Source organism: Dipodomys spectabilis, unplaced genomic scaffold (assembly GCF_019054845.1).
Source record: "Dipodomys spectabilis isolate Male_0828 unplaced genomic scaffold, ASM1905484v1 ptg000174l, whole genome shotgun sequence".
Lineage (NCBI taxonomy): Eukaryota > Metazoa > Chordata > Mammalia > Rodentia > Heteromyidae > Dipodomys > Dipodomys spectabilis.
In genome coordinates this window covers 3,393,044-3,414,982 of record NW_024870851.1, presented here as the reverse complement: position 1 = coordinate 3,414,982, position 21,939 = coordinate 3,393,044, and the positions used below count along the sequence as shown (strand labels likewise).

Sequence of the window (21,939 nt, the reverse complement as noted above, 5' to 3'; positions counted from 1 at the left end):
CATGGCTGTGTATCTTTCTAGGGAGAGCCAGCTATGATGAAACCTATAAAAGAATCCCTACTTCATCACCCTGGAGCAGATCTGTGTCTGTACCTCACCATCTAGGCTCTGTCAGGGACAGAGATGGGGAGGTATCCAAATCCTTCCTGCGTGGATCACTGTTTCTACATGCCATGCAAGTGAAATTCTTTTCTGCTTGTATTGATGTCACAAATCACAAGGTTACAGTTTGTGACATTCAGGCTAGCCTCTTTTTTATAGACTTATAAAAATAAGATGGAATTGGAGAAACACCACATCTTGAATAACAGCACATTTCTCTTAGGAGACACACTGTATTTAGGACAGAATGGTCCTCTGTACCTTTTAGGTTCATACTATCCAATATGTTTTTATGGTTCCAATTGTAAATCTTATTTTCCAGCCTGCAAGTTGATTCTTTGTGGAATTTGTGGCTGCTACAGTTGTAATTTTATTTTATTTTTTTCTATTTATTATTATTTTTAATATATATTTTTATTGTAAAGATACTGTAGAGGAGTTACAGTTACATGAGCAAGGTAACGAGTCCATTTCCCTCCTTTGTTTTTGTATTTCCTCTACCATCCCTTCCCCCCCCCCCTTAAAGTTGTGAAGTTCATTTTCAACATAGTGTCTTGTACATCTCGTTGTTACAATGGGTCATCCTGTATCCTTATTTTAGCATTTTGTTATTTCCCTTCCCCTTCCCAAATCAGAAAAATGTGTATATAAGATGCAGGACACTGGAATCAAATACAGTGACAACAGGGGGAAGAGCATACAAAGAAGCAACAAAAACATCACATAGTACATTATAAGTACATTAACAAGAACAGCAAGAAAGATAAAATCTCTTGTGTCCCTATCTTGGGGTTCATTTCACTTAGCATTTATTTTTTTATTTATATTTTTTGTGTTGGTCCTGGGGCTTGATCTCAGGGCCTGGGTACTGTCTCCAGAGGTTTTTTTGCTCAAGACTAGCATTCTCCCACTTGAGCCATTTCTAGTTTTTGGTGATGAGAAGAGGCTCACAGACTTTCTTGTCCAGGCTGGCTTTGAAACCAAATCCTCAGATCTCAGCCTCCTGAGTAGTTAGTATTACCAGTGTGAACCACTGGTGCCAGGATCGGTTACAATTTTAAAGAAAGCTTTAAAAATGTTACATGTCACATGTCTTTAGATTAACCTCTTTAACATATTAAGTGGATATAAAAAATCTGGCTAATGAACCTTTTCCTTTAAAAGATTTCTTTTCTTTAATTTAAGATGTGATTATGTTTTCCGAAGGACTGACTTATGTTAGGGAAATTCATTAAATCTGTCATGTTTGGTGACACAAAATGGAAACTGGAAGTCAGAAACCACAGTCTCTTCCTTAAATCCCTGAAATGTAGGTGTTATGTCTGTTCCACACCCTATGACATAAATTAATGATCTGTTGGTAATGATGGATGGGGGTGGAAGAATCCACTGGAGTTTGAGTTCTTGTCCCGGACCTTTATTTCCCAGCTCCACCCTCTCCATCTAGGTCCTCAGCTCATGATATCTGCAGTGGTAGGGGGCCAAAGCCTATCCCAATCACTATGCTGGATGTTTGCTGTCAGATCTAAAGTGAGAATACCCAGCAATTCCACCAGCTACATGAAACCCATGGATAACTGTCTAGTTATAAGAGAAATGCTTTCCATCACTGATCCTTTTGGTTTGGAATGAATAAGAAGGTGCTTCTTTGACCCTTAAATCTCTAAAATATGGGCATTGTCCTGAATAAGGGAAGTCCTGAAAGTACACAGCCTTCTTGGTGATCCTGGGTCAGGACTGGTGCCAATCAAGAGCTGGTGGATTTGAGAGATCATAGAATATTAGAACCGGAGAAAACTCAGAGGCCATCTTTTGCTCCTCCTGTCTTGTACAGATAAGAAACTGAGAACTAGAGAGTTTACCAAAGTCACATCAATATTAAGTAACAAACCCTGTGCTGTATTTCTTCTTTTCTCCTAGTTTAAGATTGTTCCTAAAGTAGTGTGGCACAAGGAATCTTCTTCTCTTCACACTAGAGAGGAGCTTTCTGGGCATGACCTGGTCTCAGCTCATACCCAAAGGTGGTGCCACCCTTAGCACAGGAGGGGAGGCCACCAGTGACTCAGTTCCAGCTGCAGGCAGCCAGCTGCTCTGTGTCCCTGCCCTGTTCCACTGTCCCTTGAGATTCTTCTCTAGAATTTGAGATTCCACTTCTCCCTTTGTATCTATGCCATATACACACCATCCTGGTCTCTCATCCCACTGAAGATTTCAATATTTCCTGTATGTGAATATATAATTATGTGTTTCCTAACGAATGCATGAGGTTTGTCCATTCAGAGCAACTCACCACCAAGGGGCAGCGTGGATTTATGTATGAGCCTACAGAAAAGCCAGAAGGCATCTTGTGCTCTTAGATGACAAGCTAGTAACACAGAACATTTTTCCCCCAGGGATATTTGCATTACTAATTGCTATTTTCTCCCAACACCCTTCCAAGAAAGATCAGTAGTATTACTAGAAAACATAAAGTGCCATATAATTTTACACTTACACATCCTTTCATGGAGCACTTCTGAGTGCCTGACAGAGGTTCACTTGTTCCACACATGGCTTAGATGAAAGAAGATGGTATTTTGCTTTGCCTTTATCTTACCCTGAGATTGTCTGGGAACAGCTCATTATGATAGTGTTTTTGTTTGCCTGGGAATGCTCCCCTGCTCCCTTCAGTGGCCTGCATCCTTATATTATAACTCTGTTTATAAACCTGTTGGAAATGTCTCAGGATACTAGGATGTTGTGTAAGAATAAGGACACCAACTCAAAAGGAACTTGGCAAGTTAAAGTTCACTTCTGCAGAAGGGCAAACTACTGACAGGAGGCCAAAAAAGCAAGTGCTCTAGGCAGGTGGTCCATCCAGGTTTTATCCTGACATATAACTGCTTTTTTTTCTGATTGGTCAGAACTTAGGTTCACAATGTTGCATGATTGGCTAGTTTGAAAGGAGTTAAACATTTAGCCAAACAAATCAACCAAAACCAGGAGGCCTGGCTAAAGTAGGAATTTGTCAGAAAAACAAATCTTACTCAGCTTGTGCTCTACCATTTGAGCCATGTCACCAGCTCCTAAAAAAACAAATCTTATAAACAGGCTGTGGCTTAACTAAAATAGCTTCTTATAAGATGGCAGCTACCCTTAAAATGGCAGTGCTTATGTCAAGCAACCAGTTTGACAGAAAAGATGATAACTTCTACCCATACTTGGTTCGAACATTTTGTCTTGATCTGATAGTTTTCTTAGTCTGTATCCCAGTTAAGACCTTGAGGCTACATATTGAGGTGCTTTGTATGCTATAAGACCTACTATGGTAGAAGACTCACTCTGTGCTTTGGGAGGTTTTCCACTTCATCTCTCTGCAAAAGGTTGTTTCCTCATCCTTTGTGTCCCCTCTCCTTTTAGACAATGCTGTGTGGGAACCGAGCTGGTGGACTGGATCATGCAGCAGACTTCATGTGTTCACTCCCGGACACAGGCTGTTGGCATGTGGCAAGTCCTATTAGAAGATGGTGTTCTCAATCATGGTAAGATAAGCCACAAGGCCTAGAAACCCTGTGAGAAATGCTAAGTGCATTTCCCTGGGTAAACTGCTGCTGAGCTCCCAAATGGGCAAGAACGAATTACGGTCCCCTTAGGGACCTCTGAGCTAGTATCTTCATTTAGCAGTACAAATGCACGGAGTGCATGCTATTGATTGCTGTGTTCCACTATTGTACCTTCCTAACTTCCGAGAATGAAGGGAAGGAAAATGAAATTGCAACCCGAGTGCATCAGTTCCAATTATGTTTATTAGTTTGCATTCACGGTTCATTGATAGTATGATTATACTCAGAGCATGGCATAGCAATCCTGATGCAGGGACAGAATGAAGAGCAATGAAATGTGTGGCTGGGCTGATGACATGAAAATAAGTAATGAATTCAGAAGCTGCCTTTTTACTGTGCTGCTGTCTGGGAGAGTCAATTTGTATACCCAAAGGATGACCATATTTAAAATCAGGAATCTGCTCTGCAATTGCTGGCCCTGCTAACTGCAGCAGCTCTTCTTGAATGGATGAGTAGCTATTCGGGACTGGGGTACAATGGGAGTTGAACTGCTTGTGCCATTTGTTTAAGACCATTTCTCCACACAGACAAAACAGTCAAATCATCCATTTCATTTGCCAACACCTGGGAACCTAATATCAGTTTTTTTTTAAACCAGTGCTTTTCCTACTTCACTGAATGTGCATACCAATCACTTGGGACTCTTATTAAAATACAGGTTCTGGTTTAGAAAGTCTGAGATGGATCCCAAGCAGCTGCTTTTGCAACAAGCCAATGATGCCGCTGTTCCTGTGTCAAGGGTCACTTTGAGCAGCAAGGGGATCCCGCTTCTTTTTATCTTGAGACTATTGATGCTTTATCCTGAAAAGGCCTGAACCCAGTCCATGGTGGGGTTTTTGTTTGCTTGTGTTCATTTTGTGCTAGTACTGAGGTTTGAACTCAGAGCCTGGGTGCTGTCCCTTAGCATTTTTTGCTCATATTCTACCATTTTTGCTGATATTCTACCATTTGAACCATACCTTTACTTTGGACTTTTGATGGTTCATTGAAGTAAGAGTCTCAGAGTTTCCTGTTCAGGCTAGCTTCAAACCTTGATCCTCAGATCTCAGCCTCCTGAATAGCTAGGATTACAGGTGTGAGCCAGCATAGATTCTGTTTGTCCTGCATAGATCTACACATTGTGATTCACAGAAACAAGAGGAGGGCTAGGATGTAGTTCAATGGTAGAGTGTTGCCTTGCTTGAATAAAGCCGTGTGTTTGACCCCCAGCATTGAAAAATAAGAAAAAGGAAAAAATATTTAAATAATAAAAACTTAGAAATTAGAACTGAGAGAAAATTACCACAACACACGTATAGATGTCTATGATCTAGGTGCTTGGTCTGACCAGCTTTATTCAAACAATCCATTGACTGATTTTTTTCCTTCAAGATTTCTCAAAGTGCAGACAGAAATATTTATTATTAAATGGCATATATTGAAAGAGAAACATAAATTTTGGCACTGACTGAGGAGCTTTTCTTATAAGGCTATATTTTCAAAGCCCAGTCTGCATCATGACTTGGCACTTGGTTATTTTCCTGTTTGGAACACAGGCCCTGAAACCTAGGGCATGTCATCAAGGCAATTTTCATGGGTCGAAGTGCTCATCACAAAAGCTGGCAGCTCTCAGGGCGGTAGGGAGACAGGGTGGGTGGGCAGGGCTGTGGCTCGTGTGGCTGAAGCCAGGAGGACGTGGCTTCCAGCTGTTCTGCCCTGTTGAGGCAAGTATGAAGGGTGCAGTTCCTGCCTGACAGTCACTTGGCTTTCCAGGCCTGTGCCATCCATTTGCTTCTGGTAGAGGGAGCTGAGGGCCAGAGCTCTGGGCCCTGGCTGACACTTGCCTGCATGTTTCCCCTAGTGGACCAGGAGCACCATTTCCAAGACAAATATTTGTTTTATCGATTTCTGGATGACGAGCACGAGGATGCCCCTTTGCCCACTGAGGAGGAGAAGAAGGAGTGTGAGGAGGAGCTGCAGGACACCATGCTGCTACTGTCACAGATGGGGCCCGACGCCCACATGAGGATGATCCTGCGCAAACCGTGAGTGAGGGCTCGGGGCTCACCCTGCCAACAGCTAGCGTGTGGCATGGCTGGTGGTGAAATCCTGGCCCTTGCCTGGGCTGAGAGACTCTGAAGGAGTGACACAGCAGTGTTTGTCTAGTTTCTTTTTCTTTTGGAGCCGTAATGACTCAAGCTAGTTATAGCAGCTGGCTTTTTTTTGACAGTGCCAATGTTTGAACTCAAGGCCCAACTCTTGTTTGGATGGTATGCTAACTTAAGCTAAACCTCCAGCCTTTTGCCTGGTTATTTTGGAGATGAAGTCTTGCAGACTTTTCCACCTGGGCTGGCTTTGAACCACAGTTCTCTGGATCTCAGCCTCCTGGGTAGCTAGGATTACAAGCATGAGCTACTGCTTTTGAGCTCTCAGATTAAATGACCTTTGATCAATGACAAATAGAAACTGGTCTGTTTCTTCTCTAGACTGCGGTAGCTCTTTTCTTCTTAATGCCGGAGGTCAGAGGTCATGAGAACCATAGTCCCTGGGATTTGGGATTGCATTTATTTATCCATCTAGCACATTCTTCACCCCATTGTATACTTTCTTTTTCATTGGAAGAACTAGAGTTTGAACTCCAGGCCTTGTACTTACTCAGCAAACACTGTATAGTCTGAGCCATACCTCCAATCCTTTCTTTTTGCTTTATTTAATTTTTTGGAGTCTCATGCTCTTTGCCTAGACCACATTGGGCTTCAGACTGCAATCCTACCTACATCTTCTACCAGAACTGGGATTACAGGTGTAAATCATCATATCCGGCCTTGCCCCACCCTTTCTTTGAGAATACATTTAACCCTTTCAAGGCCTTCATTTAGCTAGGGAAGCAGCTTGCCTGAAGTAGCCACCTACTAGCTGAAGTTAAGGACCATGAACTGTTCATTGGGTTAATTCTTACAAAACATCCTGAGCCCCTATTAGATGCCAGCAGTCTACTAAATGCTATGTGACATCCGTGTATTGCAATGAGCTACAGTAACGGTCCTCAGAAACCCACTGCAATAAGGGATGGTTTGGCACTTGTTTTCATAACCACATACAGGCTTATGTTTTTCTGCTGGAAATGAAATTGTCCTCCACCCTGAAATCAGTGCTAGCCAGCTGTGGATGTCAACTCTGAGTCACTGGCTTGGGTGGCCCTTGTATATTATCAGCTCTGGACGAGAGCATGAAACTTTACATGTCTGCTGGGCACCTCCCAAGAGAGTTGTCCCTCGGACTGACTGTCCCACATCTCCCCTACACACAACTCACAATAGACTCTCCAGGCACAGCTTTATGTCCGGTCCCCAGGATTCTATCCCTTTCACTTGCCCATCCTCAGTGCAACAGAGGCTTTTCAGCACATTCCATTTTGTCACACCATGTCCCCTTTGTCAAAACTTTCTCTTGGGTCTTAATCTCCCTCACAGTGTGTTTCAAAGGCCTTCCCTCAGCCCATTTGGTACCATCATCCTTCACTCTAGAACCATGGCTTTTAGCTCTTTAGGCCTCAAAACCCTTTCTTCAAACAAAAAATTTAACAGAAAAATCTAAGGTATCAAACAGAAAAGCCAGAGCCTCACTGACCGAAGCAGGAGTAGGGTCCATGAGACCTGCCCAGCCAATTTATGCTCTCTTAGCCTGCAGGATTTCAGGGATGAGTGGCCCAGGGCACACAAGGAATCCCTAGAGCTTGAGGTACTCAAGTGAATAATGCCATTGTAGACCACGTTTTTTCCCAGAGCCTGCTTCCCCTTTCTGGTACATTGACTGTCATTTGGGGTCCATCCCCTTGTTGTCACCTCTGTTCAAGCCACCATCATACAGTCATTCCAAATTAGGGATGAGGCAGCCCCCCAGGGGATACTTGGAAATGTGTGGACATGTTTCACCTGTCAGAATCCATGAGTGACACACTGCTGGCATTCATTGAGTAGAGATAAGGAGCAAGGATGCTATAGACATAGCAAAGCCCAGAAGTCCCTAAAGTAAAGAGCCATATCTGACATGACAGATAACACCTGGCCCATCACAGTGCTTCTTGTTACCAAGGTGTCTTGGGCTCCTGCTGAAATACTTCTTGTTCCCATAATGCCCTGGGTACTCATGAAACTAATGAAATAAAACAGGTGGCACATGCATAAGCCATGGAGCATTCAGCTCAAAGCTCAAAGGATGGATATATAGGAGGAAATATGGGAGGAGACCTGAGTCATAAAACCCAACATCCAAGAGGACTCTTTTGGATTTTTCTTTGGGACTTCTCTCTAGAGAGCCTTGTTACTTTCCTTTCTTGCTTGTCTTTCATTTTTCAAATACACTTACTTTGTTCACTTCAAATTTAAAATAAAAAAAGAGGCAGGCATCATGCCTATACTCGTAGGGTCATGCCTATAATCGTAGCTACTCAGGAAGCAGAGATCTGAGGATAGCTGTTCAAAGCCAGCCAGAGCAGGAAAGGCCATGAGACTCTTTATCTCCAGTGAAGCAAGAGAAAAGCCACAGCAGAGGTGTGCCTCAAGTGGCAGAGTGCTTGCCTTGAGCACAAAAGCTCAGGGACAATGCCCAGGTCCTGAATTCAAGCCCCAGACTGGCACCGAAAGAAAAAAAAAGCCACCCTTAAAGCAATACTCTTGTTGAGAAACATTGCTATAAACTGTAAGCTTCCTGAAGGCCAAGGCAGATTTCATTTTACTTCACCCCCTGATCACCCAACAATTGCTGATCATCTGCTTTCTTCTCCATACTGTGGTAGGAGCTAAGGTATTAAAGTGGGTAGAGGACCAGAAGGTTTCTCCTCCCTCCTGTTGCTCTGTGCAGCACAGGAGATGGAGTTGAGACTTGCAAGCAATCATTTAATCATAGCTGGATTACCGCCTGCAAAGAAAACTATAGTGCATGTTAACACAGCTTGCTGTGGAGAGGAGTTAACATGCTGTGAAATGGTAAGGCCAGATTCCTGGCTCTGCATAGCAAGGAAGCCATCGATAAACATTTGCTGAGTGAGTCCATGGCCCCCGCTAATGGTCCCTCAGCCTTTAGTTGCTGGGGCAGGTGGGATGAAAAGTGCCATTCAATTCACTAATGTTTTTGGACATCTACCAAGTTGATTAAAAACAACAACAACAAGTAGGCAACAGTAGCTCAAGAATGTAATCCTAGCTACTTAGGAGGCTAAGACCTGAAACCAACACTGGGTAGGAAAGTCTGGGAGACCCTTACCTCCATCCAGTTATACACCAGAAAAGCCAGAAGTGGAGCTTTGGCTCAAGTGGGAAAGTGCCAGTCTTGAGCGAAAAAGCTGCGACAGTATTCAGGCCCAAGTTCAAGCACAAAAATCAAAAGTGATTTTTGATCATCGAAGAGTTTGTAATCCAATGGAAGAGGTATTTCCAAGTTAGCTACAGATGGAACAAGCAACTATTGAGTGCTTGCTGTGTACTATAAACATTCTTGCTTACCATCGCAGGCTTCAGAGCTGGGTTTCACAAGTCAACCTTAAATATGAGAGCTTTGGAGCTGGGGTATGATAGCTCAGTGGTGGAGTGATTACTGATGTGGGTCAGCCATGTGTTCAACCCCAGCACTGAAAAGAAAACAGGATATGGGGGTAGAGGACTCTTCTGTCTTTTCCTTTTTTCTTTCTCTTTTTTGCTCTATACAGCATTGAATTATATGAAACATGACAGCCCAAAGATTCTCTTAAAGGAAAAAAAATTAAATTGCCATGCTTAATTCTTTCAATCTATCACTGGCTGATAAAGTACAGGTTTCACTGGTATTTCAAGGTCCATCATTAGGGAATTTTCTCTCATCTTCCCAGTTTTTTTTTTAATTTGGCAAACCCTAGACTTAAGCTGCAAGTCTTTTGGCACTTTGGGACAAACATTCAGATTGTACACACACCCTTTTTGGATCTTCTAATGTCTGCTGTTACAGCCACTACTTTATATTGTTTAACTGGGAAAGAAAATAAGATTAGATATTCCAGAATTACTAATATCACTGTTGTCCTTAATGAGATCCAGTGAGCACTTTGCTCATAGAAATCAAGGACCTGCTCCTAGGTCATAGAAATGTTGACTGTCCTTACTATCCAGCCTGCCAAGTCACTCAGAAATAATGGAGGCAAAAGATGCACTGGCTTTGTGTCCACCAGGGCAAGGCCCCTCAGTTTGAACTCAGCACAGCTGCGTTCTATAATAGTCACCACTGCCAGACAGGTTGCAGAACTCTGATAATTACTGGGAAAGAAATAACACAATATTCTTTGATGAGAAGATTACTTTGAGAATTTGATTGTATAATGAAGATGTTGCTTTGAAAGGTACTTCCTATTGTTCTGAATCTGAGACTAGCTAGCCAAAAAAAAAAAATAGTGTCACTTGTTTTGACAGGCTACTTAGAAAAATTCTCTGTTTATTACATTAACTGCAGCATTTTAACTGTCAAACTATGAAAGAATGTTCTCCAGTTTAAAAAACAGAATAGAGCTTCAGGGGAATTTTTTGGCACAGTTTTGTTGCTATTGGTATTGAAAAAAAAACATACATTCTGAATGTGAAATTAGCTTTTCATGTACTGGCAGTCAGAGTGACTCACAATGCCCATCCTGGTTTTGCAGGTGCAGACCTGATGGCATTTGGGGCAAATGCCACAGGAACCAGTGACAGTTTGACGGTGCTGTTATTACAGCTCGGAGACAGGGCCATCAGACACAAAAATGAGCTCTGGGAGCTTATTGTTTTGATTTTGCTTTGTTTATAAGGCTAAAACAAGAGGTTACACTACAGCAAATAGATACAATAGAGACCCTTACCAGCAGAAATAATGCAACACTAAGTAGTTACTCTGCATAGGACCATGAGCAAAAAAGTATAGAGTGACCAGATAAATCAGATAGTTGAACTTGAGGTTGAACTTGAGGTTAGCTGGATGCTGAGAGAGTTCAAGGAGTCAGGATGCTCTTACCACACAAGCCTTCCTGAGTAAAGTAAGAAAAATGATCTCAGTGGTCTGAGAGACTTGCCTGGGTGGGAGGGAGATGAAGCAGATGGTATGTCCCAAGTTTAATTCTACATCTGCAGTTCCAGTGTGCCCTAGTTTAGAAGCCAGAGTATTCAGAAAGAAAGAAGCTCATTGAGCCTGAGAAGAGGAAAAGAAATAACACAAGAAAATTACACTATTATACCCTAAGAGAATTATTGGCAAGGTCTGGAGTCTTCCACATGGCTCTGAAACTGAGAAACTGAGCACCCACTACATGTGCTCAAATAATATTTTCCTAACATGTGCTTTGGGGCATAAGGTTGGAAGAAAATAAAATAAGTAACATGAGCAGATACCATGAGGGAGAATAAAGGGTTGTTTGTCCATCTATAGCCATTGGTGGCCCTACCAGACAGTCCTGCAGTAGCAAGGGTAGGACATCTGCTCCCTACCCCCACCCCCAGGTTTCACATGCTTGCTCTTCTGCTCTTTGGGGCACTTAAGAGATTTGCTTTTTCTTGCAATTAGCAGAACTTGTTTCAAGAGGATCTTTATTTGTCCCCCTTGTTTTTGAGGATGTGAAGGTTGAAATCCTGATCATTATCTGCAGGTTGGAGGGTTGGTTTTCCCCAGGGAATTTCAGGATCTGCAGGCCTAAAATCATTTGTACTAAGGATGTTGATTTCTGGAGCCCAGAGCCTATTCACAGCTTAAGCAGTCCACTCTAGGCAGGTCTGGGGAAAGAGAGAGCCTGAGAAAGAACCTAAGGTCAGAAAGAAAGAACCACATCAGGAGTCCTTTTCTTCCCTGAATGTTTTTACTGCAGAGACTGCCGTGCCCTCGCTGAAAGCTTGTAGAAATTTCCTGAATAAGTGGTCCCATTAAGTAAATTGTTTCTTGCGTTTGGATTTGTGATTTCCCTGTAAATCGGTTTACCCTGTTTATCTCATGCCTGCATACCTACAAATGCGACCAGTAGATTGCTACCATTATGAATCAGACTTAGGGAAGGATACATATGGCTTTCTACTTACCAGTTAGGGTTCATTATAAGATTACCTCAAGTTTTTTATGACTTTTATGGGCATGTATGTGTGCTGGCCCTGGTGCTTGAACTCAGAGCCTGGGCACTGTCCCTGAGCTGCTTTTGCTCAAGGCTAGCCCTCTCCATCAAGCCACAGCTCTAGTTCTCACATTTTGGGTAATTTATTGGAGATTTTACAAAATCTCATGAACTTTTTTTCTCTGTTGTTTTCCTTTTCTTTGTGTTTTGTTTGTTTGTTCATCTTTCTTTGGGAGTGTAAAGGGAGGCACAGGAGTGAAAAGACAAGGGGTAAACAAATGCATCAGTGGTATTCATTGGACACTATGTTGATAACTATACAACTTGTGGGAGGGATGGGAGGTAAAAACTGGGAGAGAGGAGAGAAGGGGTGACATTTTCCAAACAGAAATGTACTCTTTGCCTGACTCATGTAACTATAACCATTGTGTTTTTTACTTAAAAAAGAGAAAAGAAAATCCAGACATGGGTAGCTCATGCCCATAATCCTAACTACTCAAGAGTCTGAGATCAGAGGATCATGGTCAGAAGCCAGCCTGGGCAGAAAAGTCCCCATGAGACTCTTAATCTCCAATTAATCACTTAAAAACTGGTGGTGGAGCTATGGCTCAAAGCTCAGAGACAGTGCCCAGGCCTTGACTTCAAGCCCCACCACCAACCAAAAATAGGAATCTCATGAACTTTTCGGCAGGAGCTGGCTTTGAACCTTGATCCTCAGGTCTCAGTCTCCTGAAGATTAGAGGCATGTGCCGCTGGTACCCACTTCTTATTTTAAAAGAAAATTTTACTTTAAAAGTTCAAATTTACTTCCCATTTGAAACTCCTAGAAGGAGTTACAGAAGAATAAATAATATTTCCAGTCACATTTCCCAAAGATATAATTACTATTAATATTTTGATGCCTAGTCTTATGGTAATTTTTCAGTTCTTAACTTTTATACTTAATAGCATGCCATCCTCCATGGCTTGAAGCCAGCTTGGATAGAAACCTTTGAGCATCTATCTCCAGAAAATAACCAGAAATATGCTAGGCTGGAGGCATGACTGAAGTATTAAAGTATCAGCTGAGTAAGCATTAGGTCCTGATATCAAACCCCACCCCACCTGCCACAAAGTAACATTCTCTCTTAAATATTCTTGTTAGACAAGAACCCTACCACTTGAGCCACACCCCCAGTCTATCTCTTAAATATTCTTTAATGCTCAGACTTTTTAAAAAGAAAGATGCATTTATTCCATGATCAGTGCAGATGCTTATTCATTGTATCAAAAAGACATGCAGAATTTCTTGCCTTTTGAATACTCCTTAATGCATTTTGCGATGGCTGGATGTTTAAGTTGACTCTCAAACCCTTTCTTAGAAGAAAGGGTTTTAGTGCTTTTTTCCCAGAACAAAGAACTCTTAAACTGGCAGGAGCACTGGGTGGGAGTAGTACCAGAAAGATGCAAGGAAAGTTCCTGCGGAGAATGATGAACTGACTCACACTGAGGGCAGTCCAGACCAGGAGTATTAGCAAATGAGGCTGCAGCATTAGGTCACAGGCAGATTAAGGGAAATCTGCCATGCCCTGTGTGCCTTAGCTGGCATTTATAGTCATTTAGGGCACCTTTAAGTTTTAAAGAAAAGTGTGACATAATCGTGTTTTAATAGGTGAGTTTCACCGCTAACCATGGAGACTGGATTAGAGGGGCCAAGACTAAAGACCAACAGATACTTTATGATTTTAAAATCAATCACATTTTGAGAATTCAGTGACAGCATTTGAGTTACAAGCATTTGATCCAAGAGCATGCTAAATAAGTTGAAAGTAATACTGAGTACAGAGCTTGGAATTTTATTCTTCATTTACCATTCACACATCCAACATCTCCAAGTCTAAATCCCTTAAGCTAGAAAATAAATTTAGTAATGTTTGCTTACCCTCCCCCTACTTTCCATGAAGACTGTAAATAGAACTACAAATACACTTGTATTTAATCATTTAAGTGCCTGGGTACTAGGCGCTGGACTAGATAATTCAATTCAAATCTTTCAGCAAAGCTACAAGATTGTTAATGAACATACTTCCCACTTTAAAGATTAAACAGTGGCTTAGGCTAAGCCAATTGCTCTATTGAGGGTGGTGGGTCCCTGATGTGACCTTGGTCTGTCTGACTATAGAACTTGTGTTTCTTCCTCCTCCTCCTCCTCCTCCTCTTCTCTCTATTCCTCCTTCTCTTCTTTGTCCTCCTCCTTTCCTCCTCCTCCTCTTCTTTCTTTGCTTTTTCCTCTAGCTCTTCTTCTTTATTCTCTTCCACATCTTTCTTCTCCTTCTGCTCCACTACTAGAGCTTGAACTCAGGTTCTTAGCTTTCTTGCTCCAGGATGGCACACTCCCACTTCCCTGTGTTCTTTCTTTGCTGACTTCCTAACAGGAAGTCAGATGGCCTCATGGGTTTATGCGCTAAGAATAAATGAGGAAACATATCACAGAAATCTGATTGCAAAATAATTTTACACACTAACCTCATTGTATAAAATTATAACTCTCAGGGCTGGGAAGGTGGCTCAGTGGTACAGCGCTTGCCTTGCAAGCCTGAGGCCCTGGGTTCGATTCCTCAGCACCGCATAAGCAAAAAGAAAAAAGCCGGAAGTGGCGCTGTGGCTCAAGTGGTAGAGCGCTAGCCTTGAGCTGAAGAGCTGAGGGACAGTGCCCAGGCCCAGAGTTCAGCCCCACGACCAGAACCCCCCCCAAAAAAATTATAACTCTCAGTCAGGTGCTGGTGGCTCATGCCTGTAATCCTAGTTACTTACAAGGTTGAGAACTAAAGATTGTGGTTCAGAGCCAGCCTAGGCAGGAAAGTCCATAAGACTCTTATTTCCAATAAATTACTCAGAAAATGCCAGAAGTGGTGCTGTGGCCCAACTGGCCTTGAGCAGAAGAAGCTCAGGGATGGGGCTTAGACTCAGGACCAGGGTGGGAAAAAATTACATATATATAAATATATATATATATATATACATATACATATATATGGAGAGAGAGAGAGAGAGAAAGAGAGAGAGAGATGGGATAGAAGTATATCATCTACTCAGTAAATAATTACCAAATAGGGCTTCCTGTTTAGGAGGAACATGGATATTCTGCTCATACATAGTGAGTTGTGGGAATAATGGAAACTAGTTTCACATCTGTCACCTCTTTGAATGGCTAAATAACTCCATGAACTAAGTAGGGCTAGTTTGGTAGCCTACTGTGGACAGAAGAAGAAATTGAACTGAGCAGATGCCAATTGCTTTCCTTCTACTTTTCTTTCTTTTGTTGACAGTATTCTTTCTCTATAAGGCTACCTGGGTTTGTCCATTCTGGTGTATTTAGTGAATAAGCAGTGAAATTAACAACAAAAATGAAATCTACCTGTTGCTGATTAAAAACGGATAGCAGGGAATAAGTAGTAATGCATGCACATGGCACCTTCTTAAAAAGTTTACATTTTTTGTGCCACATGTGTGCCTCATACTCAAAAGCAGAGTACAAGTCTTCTTTCCTGACTCCTTCCAAATTAGTTTGTTCTTCTCTACTTGCTGTTTAGGTATTTCCCAGGAAAACATTTGCAGGTGCACCTATTAAGAAGTTTAACATTAAATTTCTTGTGTGTACTAGTAAAACATTTTTGTGGGAAGAATGCCAGGCATATTTGTTGCCTAAACATGAACACACCTATTGCCCTAAAAACAGTCAGGTGCAGAGAGTTCTGGAACCCCTCCTGCAAGTTCTATGAGGAGGACTTCATGTCTCATAAACATTTATAAGACCTTTCTCCTTTATTGTAGTTGTAGGCCCTATTTATTTCTAAATTTCACAAAGAAGCCAACACCCCCTTCCCCCATGCACACAGGCTTTGTGTCAGAACTAGCAATTTCCTAGGGGCAATTAATAAACTGACATTCCCTTTTCTAGGCTAAAGAGCCCCACAGGAAGAGCTGTACAGGACCTCCCTCCAGCGCTAGTCACGGGCTTCTAGACTGCCCCTGATAGTCTTGGGAGGTGAAGAAAAGGATTTTTTTTTGGTTGGTCATGGGACTTGAACTCTGGGCTCTGTCCCTTAGCTCTTCAGCTCAGGGCAAGCGCTCTACCACTTTGAGCCACAGAGCCGCTTCTGGTTTTCTGGTGGTTTATTGGAGATAAGAGTGTAATAGACTTTTCTGCCCAGGCTGGCTTTGAATCATGATCCTCAGATCTCAGCCTCCTGAGTAGCGAGGATGACAGGTGTGAGCCACCAGCGCCCAGCAAGAAAAATGTTTATGACATATCTCACTTTCCTTTAAAAGAAGTGGGAGAGGCAAGATCTCTAGATGGTCAGAAAAGTGTTTGAAAATGCAGCTCAGTGCTAGTGGCTCATGCTTATAATTCCAGCTACTCAGGAAACTGAGATCTGAGGATTGCATTTCAAAGCTAGCGAAGGCAAAGTGAGTCTGACATACTCTTATTTCCAGTCAATCAGCATAAAGCTGGTCGTGAAGGTATGGCTCAATTGGTAGAGCTCTAGCCTTGAGCCAAAAAGCCAAGTGAAAGCATGAGGCTCTGAGTTCAATTCCCAGTACCAGTACAAAAAAAGCATTTGAAAATGATCCAAATTTTAAAAATGTCTTACAAATACAAGGGTCAAACAGGTTGAGGTGAAGTCTTGCATGAAAAATAAAGTACCCTAGTGAGTGCCAGTGTTCCCTAACTACTCAGGAGGCTGACATCTGAGGATCACAGTTGGAAGCTCGCCTCAGCAGACAAATCTAAAAGACTCTTTTAATTAGCTAGAAACAAGCCAGTAGAGGAAGTGGAGGCATGGCTCCAGTGGTAGTGTGTCCATTGTGAGTAAAAACAGCTGAACAAGAGCCAGAGGCCTAGCATTCAAATCCCAAAGTGAAGCATCCCCTCAAAAAGTAACTAAAACATTTTTTTTTAAGATTGAAGCTTAACCATGGCATACTCAGATATTTACCACACTGGCCTTTTTGGGTATTTTCACCATATACCAGGGTCCTCTAGGTGCGAGGTCTATAGGAACCTGGTGATTTCCTTTCTCACTTGTACACTTCACCCCTGGCCATGCATGTGTTGTGTTGTTGCTGGACGAATCCCTCATTTTGTCCATGTTCCTGTAACTGAGTAGCTGTGTTTCTGACCTTGATAAATTCCTTGATAAAGCGGTATTTACCAGTAGCTTCCAATCTCACCTGAGCCCTCCCATCCTTTAATGTATAAACTGCTTCCCCATCTGTCCCCGTTTATTATCTTGTCTGTAAGTAGACATTGCCGCTGGAATGCATCCCCCGCGGAAACTAGGCCTTTCCCCAGCGGGGTCTGACAAATCCACATCAATGTGGCACCACGCCGATTTGTAAAGAAGCAGGGACGCCTAATACCTCTCCCTGTGACATCTGTAGAAGGACAAGTAAAGACCAGGTACATTCACAGGCTGCCACTCAGAGCAGCCAGAGTCCATTCACTTCCCCAGCCTCATGGGTTCTGCTTAGGAAGGCGCTTGCGAGCTATCTCCTCCTGCTCAGGCTGTGTTCCCTTTCCTCTTGAAAGCCAAATTGCCTTCAGTCCTTGGGACCTTTCATTGCTGTTGGAACAGAATGGGGACTGATTTGAAGGGTCTCTTGTCCAGCTTTTTTTTTTTTTCTGTCACCACCCCCACTACAAAGACCAAAGCCTGAAAAGTACTTAATGCCAGACTTTGCCACGAGAAACCTACTTTAAAAACGTGACTTTGTTCAGTGTCTACAGTAGGGAATGCTCAGTGTCAGATGTCTCCAAGTGCTCTTTGAGGAGTGGGGGTACAACCAAGGGGACACCTGAGTGTGAAGAGAGGAGGGAGGCGAGCTTTCCTAAGATGGTAGATGGCTCAGTGGCTGGGGACAGGTCAGGCTGGTGGTTCTTTTTCCTGCTGCAAAGGCAGGCCCACATAGCAGGGAAAGGAGGTCATGTTTTGCTTCTCTTTGGTGGGCAAGGGTTGGCCGCACTGACTTTTGCTCCATCTGGCTTCTTTTCTGAAATGGACAGCTGTCAGTCCTGCTGAAATATGGAGACCTCTGTACAGTATTTTCACAATAAAAATAAAATAAAATGGAAGAAAGACAGCCTCTTCAGTAAATGGTGCTGGCAAAATTGGTCAATCATTTTTTGTAGAAAACTAGATCCTTATATATCACCCTGCACCAGAATCAACTCCAAATGGATCAAAGACCGCAAAGTCAAAGCAGATACCCTGAAAACATTAAGGAAGGAATAGGAGAAACCCTAGGTCTCCTTGGCACAGGCCAAAATTTTCTTAAATGAGACCCAGAATCACAACAAATCAAAGAAAGGTTGGACAATGGGATTGCATGAAGCTGCAGAGCTTCTGCATGGCAAAGGACATAGCTAGCAAGATCAATAGAAAACCCACGGATTGGGAGATCTTCACTAGCCATACAACGGACAAGGGTCTCACATCTAAAATATACCTGGAACTCAAAAAATTAAATCCCCCAACAACAAATCCTCAAAAAAAACAACTGCCCAGTAAATAACTGGGCTAAAGACTTAAAGAGGAGCTTCTCTGAAGAGGAAATAAGAATGGCCAATAGACACATGAAGAAATGCTCAACCTCCCTAGCCATAAAAGAAATGCAAATCAAACCAACACTGAGATACCACCTCACCCCAGTTAGAATGGCTATAATCAAGAACTCTTAATAACAACAGATGCTGGAGGGGATTTGGACAAAAGGGAACCCTACTGTATTGCTGGTGGGAGTGTAAACTTGTTCAACCATTTTGGAAAGTAGTATGGAGGTTCCTCAAAAGACTCCACATAGAGCTCCCCTATGACCCAGCAATCCCATTTTTGAGCATTTACCCAAATGATCATAAACAAGGCCATACTAAAGCTACCAGCACAACTATGTTTATTGCAGCATTATTTATTATAGCTAAGATATGGAACCAACCCAGATGCCCCTCAGTAGATGAATGGATCAAGAAAATGTGGTATATATACACCATGGAATTCTATGCCTCCATCAGAAAGAATGACATTGCCCCATTTGTTAGGAAATGGAAAAAATTATATTAAGTGAAGTAAGCCAGGCGCAAAGAAACATAGGTCCCATGGTTTCCCTTATTTGCAATATCTAGTATATGTATGAGACAACCAGAAAAGTTCAGATAAGATGATGTGAAGTGAAATGAACTCCTAGATAAGGACCCAAGTGTTTTTTTTTTCTTTCTTGCTATTATTTCTAACGTATTTATAAGGTACCGCGTGATTTTTTTGTTGCTTTGTATGTCCCTCCCCCACAGTGTAACCTCTGTTTTCACTGTATTTGATGTTGATATAATTTGGGGAGGGGAAGGGAAAAAACAAATTGTTTAAATAGGGATACAGGTGGACCTATTGCAACAATGAGATGTACAAGATGCTATGTCGAAAAAACGAACTATACAATTTAGGCTGGGGTGGGGGAGGGAGGAATGTAGTTGTGGAGATGGGAGGGAAGGGATGGTAGGGGAAAAACAAAGGAGGAGGCAACAATGCTTGATAAGAAATGTACTCATTACCTTGCTCATGTGATTGTAACCCCTCTGTACAGTATTTTCACAATAAAAACTTATTTAAACAAACACTCAAAAAATCTATGAATTGAGCAATATAGAATTCATATTAATGTTATATAGATACTCCTAAACTGTTCTAAACCTGTCATCATGGAATCATTCTGTCAAGATTTTAGAGCTGCATTCTAAGCCTTTCTCTTCCCAGCTGAGTTTTCCTCTTCCATCCATCACAGCCTACCCCATGGAGGTGAGAAGGAAACTTGGTGACTGTTTTTCTCTTTCAGCCAAGCATCTAGGAGAGTTCTGTGCTATTTGCGGTGGATGTCAAGTAGCAAGAACAGCAGGGCTGCTTCTTGTGCTGAAGCACTGTAATCCTATTACACCTGTCTGAGACGTTCACGTTAGCTGCCTCTAAGGTAGTAGATGGACAGAGGTGACTCGATTGACTTTTAAATCCCCAAGGGTCCTAGTTTTGAAATCCCCATGACTAAGTCAAGTAGTAGATTAGGCCCCTTGCTAAGAAGGCCTGGCTCCTTCCAAGCCCCTGTGGCTACAGCTTTTCTCCAGTGTCTTTCTGGGTCTCATACCTTCTGAGTTCCACCACTAAGAGCTACGTTGGTGTGCAGTTGTGTCCTTCCATGGTGATCCTTAGCAGGAGGTGAACCTGGCTGGCATATCCGGGTCAGGGATTTAGCATCTGTCTTTGTTCAGTAAAGATTAGGAAACAGAGTCTCTGTTGGGTCTGTAAGGGAAGGCAATAGGAGTATTTTGTTTGTGTCAAAGCTGCCCTTGTGAAGGTAATGTACACTGTCTGCAGAGATTTCTTCCTCTAGGTTGCCCCTACCAAACCTGCTAGTTTCCCCATGTGAAGTTATTTTATCTAGTTCTCTACTTCAGAATATTTACAGATTAGCCGGAAGAGTAATCTAATAATTGACTACCAGATGTAAATTGTTGGGTCAAATATACTCTACTCTGTAAGTCTGATTCAGTCCTTAAATGTAGGTTTGAGTTTTTAATGTTGATATTACTTGGCTATGTTTTTCTTTCACTTATGCAAATATCTCACTCATTGCTTCCTTGGGTAGTTTCAGAATCTCTCAGGAAGGAACCATCCCCAGCCTGCAGATCACACAAAAGCTGTGTACATCACATGCTAAGAAGTAGCACTGAAATTAGAACTTGCTCTTCAAACTTCAAATCCAGTGCTCTGCTCAGTACAACAGACCTTCCCTCATTTATTTGATCAACACATTTTAAAATTACAATATAGTGATAGAATGTCACCTGCAGCTCATTAAAGATTAAATTTTTAATATAGATAACATTGACTAAAAATCATAAGTTGCTAGAAATGTAGGCCAAATGCATAAAACAGCTTGGTGATTGTATAATAAATAATACTTATAACTACAGTAATGAGCCAGAGTTAGGCCACTCAACCATCAATGTACAGATTTTCTGTCAGCTCATTTTCTAGCACTCTCAAGATTAATAGCCTGTTTGTGAGTTTCAAAAACATTGGCCGGCTGGGCACCAATGGCTCACGCCTGTAATCATAACTACTCAGGAGGCTGAGATCTGAGGATTGTGGTTCCAAGTCAGCCCAGGCAGGAAAGTCTGTGAGATTCTATTTCCAATTAACCACTCAAAAAGCAAAAGTGGAGTTGTGGCTCAAAGTGGTAGAGTGCTAGCCTAGAGCAAAAGAGCTCAGGGACATATTAGCGCTCCTTATATTGCAGAGAAAAAAATCTAAATTATTGATCAATCCTATCACTTATTATTCATATAACTAAACATGATTAAGTAGTTCCTAAATAATTATAGATACAAATGATGGTTGATAATTCCTGCAATTTTACCATTCCAAAATATCTCTAATACTCCCCCCCTCCCCGGCCCATTCCTTACAGGCAGTTTTATTATTAGGCACTAGTTCTATAATAATTTTATTCAAGACAAGGTCTCATTGTACAGCCCAGGCTTGTCTGAAACTCATAATCCTTTTACCTCAGCCTTCTAAGTGCTATATTATAGATATCAGAATAAGAAAGTTTAATAAATTGTCAACAGGTCATAGACAGATGTGATCCATAGAACAGAGTATGAGAAATGCTGACATCTACCTCTCTTTTTTCTTCTAATCACTGCTTTTCCTTGTTCTAATCTCACGCTCCTGCCTCCCATGTCCCTCCACCAAGGAACACCATCATTTCCAGTTTGCCCTTCACCACCCATCATTCACTGCCAATATCTTCTTACTTTGAAGCATTCCCTGAGTATGTTACTGAGCCTGAGTCCATCACTGTATTTGAAGCCTTAGGGATGACTTTTTCTTTCTTTCTTTTTTTCTTTGTAGACCTGGCCAGAGAACTGTGGATGATCTGGAGATTATCTATGAAGAGCTCCTACATATCAAAGCTTTATCTCACCTTTCTACCACAGTAAGTTGTCTCTGCATTGAGCTGGTCAGGACTTAGAGTTAGAATACTGCATACTGAGACCCCTAACCATCATTTATGGGCCCATTTGTCTACCACTCCCAGCTAGCTGAAGGTGCTGGAAATCTTTCTTCAGTG

At 42.1% G+C, this 21,939-nt stretch overlaps 1 protein-coding gene across 5 annotated transcripts in view; it reads left to right on the top strand.

Annotated features, from left to right (window-relative positions):
* Rapgef4 (Rap guanine nucleotide exchange factor 4) overlaps positions 1–21,939 on the top strand; it is a 305,860-nt gene that overhangs the window by 216,503 nt on the left and 67,418 nt on the right. For all 5 annotated transcript variants that reach the window (XM_042694172.1, XM_042694174.1, XM_042694173.1 and 2 more), the window contains 3 exons: positions 3,502–3,623; positions 5,545–5,728; positions 21,720–21,804. In XM_042694172.1, coding sequence (XP_042550106.1) covers positions 3,502–3,623; positions 5,545–5,728; positions 21,720–21,804 — 391 coding nt within the window. The remainder of the gene's footprint in view (positions 1–3,501; positions 3,624–5,544; positions 5,729–21,719; positions 21,805–21,939) is intronic.